The sequence below is a fragment of the Grus americana genome, chromosome Z (assembly GCF_028858705.1).
Source record: "Grus americana isolate bGruAme1 chromosome Z, bGruAme1.mat, whole genome shotgun sequence".
Classification (NCBI taxonomy): Eukaryota; Metazoa; Chordata; class Aves; order Gruiformes; family Gruidae; genus Grus; species Grus americana.
In genome coordinates, this window is record NC_072891.1 from 70,462,052 (window position 1) to 70,466,009 (window position 3,958).

General features: G+C 56.2%; 1 protein-coding gene across 1 annotated transcript; it reads left to right on the plus strand.

Moving 5' to 3' along the window:
* Positions 1–523: 523 nt before the first annotated feature.
* On the plus strand, positions 524–1,651 carry LOC129199822 (E3 ubiquitin-protein ligase Topors-like). The gene has a single exon (XM_054810869.1). The coding sequence runs from the start codon at positions 524–526 to the stop codon at positions 1,649–1,651; it is 1,128 nt and encodes a 375-aa protein (XP_054666844.1).
* The last annotated feature ends 2,307 nt before the right edge of the window (positions 1,652–3,958 follow it).

Sequence of the window (3,958 nt, forward strand, 5' to 3'; positions counted from 1 at the left end):
TGACATCAGTGGGTGGTGCAGGCTGACATCAGCGAGTGGTGGACTGTGAGGTCACCAGGCCACAGACTGTGACCTCGCATCCCTCGCTGCTTATCTTGGGGTGCCGGCAGAGGCTGGCCCAGCCTGGCTCGTGCCTGGACTCCTGCCAAGCGTGCCTGCGAGGTCTGGAGGGTCGAGCGAGGCTTCTCCCGGTGCTGGGTGGTGCTTTGGGGGCTGCCGTTGGCAGCTCTCGGTGCCCGTCCCGGAGCCGTCCCCTGTGTTTCCCTGGCCCTGCCTGGTTCAGGCAGCCGGGCACCGCGGGGCCAGCTTGCAGCAGCGGAGGTGAGCCGTGTGGGGAATGTGCCCTCGGAGTGGCTGTGGGGCAGGCAATGGGGCTTGAGGAGCCGGGAGCAGGGAGGGTGTCCTTCTCGAGGGGCCTGGGCATCTCTTCCTCCCATCCCCTCCCTACCACGAGACAGCGAGTGACCGTGGCCTCTCTCCATTTTGCAGCGCACGACACCCTTTCGCAGACCCAGCACCAGCAATGGGGAGCTACTTCTCATCCTCAGCTCTTCCCAAAAGGCCGGAGAGCGCAAATGTGGCCACAGAGACAGAGTGGGGCTGCCCCATCTGCTGCGGTGCTCAAGATGATGTTGCTTATGTGATGCCCTGTTTCCACCAATTTTGCGTGAGCTGCATCGTGCGGTGGATGCAGGAGACACCAGTGTGCCCACTCTGCAGAAGACCGATACAGAGTGCCAGGTTTTCTGTGCTGGGAGAAGACGACTATCTAGAATGGGTCGCCACAGACCCTGAAGACTCACCAGATGCCAGCAGCCAGTCAGGAAATACCTCTGGCCACCTGGCTGAAAACAGCCCCCATCGCCCTGTGGTGTCCCCTCCATCCTCTCCGCAGGGGATACTGTCACCAGCTGAGCAGGGGGCTGCAGGGCCTGAGGCCGTGGGTGGCCTCCTCCTCGAGGTCTGGGCAGCACTTTTCCAACGACAACAGTGTCTCCTCGATCCCGTGCTGCCCTGGCTGCACCAGGAGCTGGAGGCAATATATGGGGCCCAGTGGTGGCTGGCAAAGAGAGTGGAGAGCATCATCCTGCACGCCCTCTGCCTCTACGGTCCAGATGGGGAGGTCATGGTCCAGACGCTGCAGCCTGTGCTTGACGAATACGCAGCACCACTGGTCCATGGCCTCATCGATGTCATCATGCACCGGTGCAGCGAGGAGGCCTGGAGGCTGCAGCGATCCCATGCTACCAGGGAGGAGGAGAACAGCCCTGCGGCCAGCTCCAGCCACACCAGCCCCAGCCACACCAGCTCCCAGGAGAGGACTACCACCCCAGAAACAGCCTCCTCCAGCAGTCCTACAAGCTCCAACAGAGAGGAGGAAGCTGGCATCTCGGAGGCCGCCCTGCATGGGTGTTGCGGCCACCCCCCATCTGCGCCCGCCCCTGCAGAGCAGGAGCAGCCCCAGGAGCATCCGGGGGAGGTGGTGACAGCAGCAGGTCCCTCTGCCCGGGGCTGCAGCTGCAGCCCCTCCGCTCCTGGCCGGGGCAGGAACCGCTCATCCAGGGGACACCGGCGTCCCCCAAAGAGGAGGGCCCCCAGCCCACAGGACTCCCCCCAGCCCTGCAAGAGGCCGCGCCGCCGGCGGCACTAGCAGGGCTCCATCAACCCTTCTTTCAAGGAAAAGGAAATAAATTCCTATTTCCCTGACACAGTCCACGTCTTTGATGTTCTTTAAAACTTTGGAAACGGTTGTCAGACACATTCTGTTTGTATTTTGGCTGATCCTTTTGTCGGAGAGCAGGAACTAATGACTAAATGCAGCCAAAGACGGAAGGAAGAAGTAGTCACATGTAGCACCTCATCTTTTTGTTTCTGATATTTCTCCAAAATCCCTAACACAGGTAATTCTGAACACAGAGAAGGGTAGTGTATGGGATACGCTGCAAACATTGCAGCTTTGAGACCTATTTGTAGCAAGCAGCGAGCACAGTAACTGAACAGGTAGTCACTGTTCCGCCATGTGCTCCTGGCCGCAGTGAGCCCCTGTGGCCACCCTGTTAGATGTGCCTGAGCCATCTGCAGACACGATTCAGCCCACAAAAGCCCGGGGGGCAAGAAAGTGCTCCCGGGAGGGCGGAGAGGAGCTCAGCTGGGAAACAGCCTCACACAGGCAAGATGCAGAAGGGGAGCAAGGGAACAGCTTGGGAGGTACTCCTCGCTATCCCCCCCGGAAGAAGCAAAGTGCAGGAACTGACCAGTATCCCTGTGTGAGGAACTTGGAGAGAAGCCACTGTAAAAGTCACGTGGATGTCAGATAGAAAGCGGGTATGTGACAGCGAGGGAAGTGTTAGGTGAAGGGAATGCAAGTGGTGCAAAGAATTTGACATCTTTTGAAGGTGCGCAACATCTCTCAGCACTGGACACTGCATTCCGCCACTTCAAACACCAGACTAACAAGTAACAGTGTGTTTATGCTACAGCCCAGGTCCTTCATCTTTTACTTAATTTCAGTTAGCTTAGTTCCAAGGATTTCAGCAGAGTTGTATCAATTTCTGCTTCTTGAGAATCTGGCCTGCCACATTTGATGACATGGCTCTCTTTCTGTGATTTATTTGGGATTTCATGTCTGAGGAGTCTCAGTCTTCTGAGAAAGAGCAAGAGTGCAAAGTGCCTTAGAGAATACCTCAAATTGTGCTGGGCGTTACTTGGAGGAGGCGGGAAGGAAGGACTTCAGGAAGTGTGGGAGAAAAGGAAAAGTCTTGTTTTTCAAGAGAAGCTGCTGTTCTCATGCACTTTGGCCAGTGGCAGAGGCCAGAGTCTCTCCTGGGCAGATGAAGGAAGGAGACAGTCCTTCGAGGCTGATGGAGGGGGACAGTGCTCCTTCCCAGTCCGTTTTAGAAAGCAGCACATCTCTAAAGGCGAGAAATTAGACAGCATTGCGTGTTAGCAATGGGCAAACCTTACTGAGTTCACAGGCCTGGGAACACAGCCCAACTGCCTCTTCATTTTTCCATCCTTCTCACCACCACTGCCTTCTGAAACAGGAAAGATACTGCTCTTGCAGGCAGCAGAAGAGCCTGCTCCACACCTTGTCTGTGATGTAGCACTGTATAGACCCGAAAAATCCATTTACGTGGCCTCAGGGCTCTTTACATGTCAGCTCCTCTGATGCAGGTCTTTTCCAGGCAGGTTGTTTTTCTGCTATTCAATGCCAAACCAAAGGTATGCTGCATCACCTCAGCCTCCTTCAAACAGTTGTCCATTTGTGCCCACTCATTTCCTTCTGTTTAGCTGAAGGCCTGATCCCTGAGGACGTGATGGAGAAGCGTGGCTCGTCCTGTACCCCAGAAGGAGGAGAGCTGGGAGGAGCAGTGAAGTCTAGAGCTTTTAAATCACCAGTATTTTTCTACACAGTTCCATCACAATAAATTTGCAAGTCTCTTACAGGGTTGTTGATATTTCTGGAGTCACCTGGCTTATTTCTGTGGAAACACCTCTTTTTTCCCCCCATGGCCTAGAAGTTGCACACACTGGTACCTCCCAGCTCAGGGAATGCAAGCTGAGCAGCATTTCCAGCACGGATCACACTGGAGTGCCCGCCATGGCCAAGCATCTCGCAAGAGATGAGTCCTGCTGCTGCAGCCGTTTCCTGCTTGAGCGGACCAAGAGCCTGGCAAAAGAGAGCGTCTGAGAGTCGTGCAGAAGCGCCGTGCCGCGTGGCTTGCCACAGGCTTGCCGCACAGGCCAGCTTCGATGGCGGGGTAACGCTGTCACGGTCCCCGACAGCTATTTCACAACCGCGGTATCTTTGTAAACACCTGTGTGTCCTTCTTTCACAGGTTACTGCTAGAGGGACAAGTACCACCATGTGGGTGAGCCTGCAGGCCCCTGCGCCTCACCCTGGGGATGCCATCTTGTGGGCAGGTGGCCATTAGCCGTGGGCGAGCTGGTCCACGTC

Coding starts and splice junctions, on each gene's coding strand:
- LOC129199822 (XM_054810869.1), top strand. CDS start 524: ATGGGGAGCTACTTCTCATCCTCAGCTCTTCCCAAAAGGCCGGAGAGC.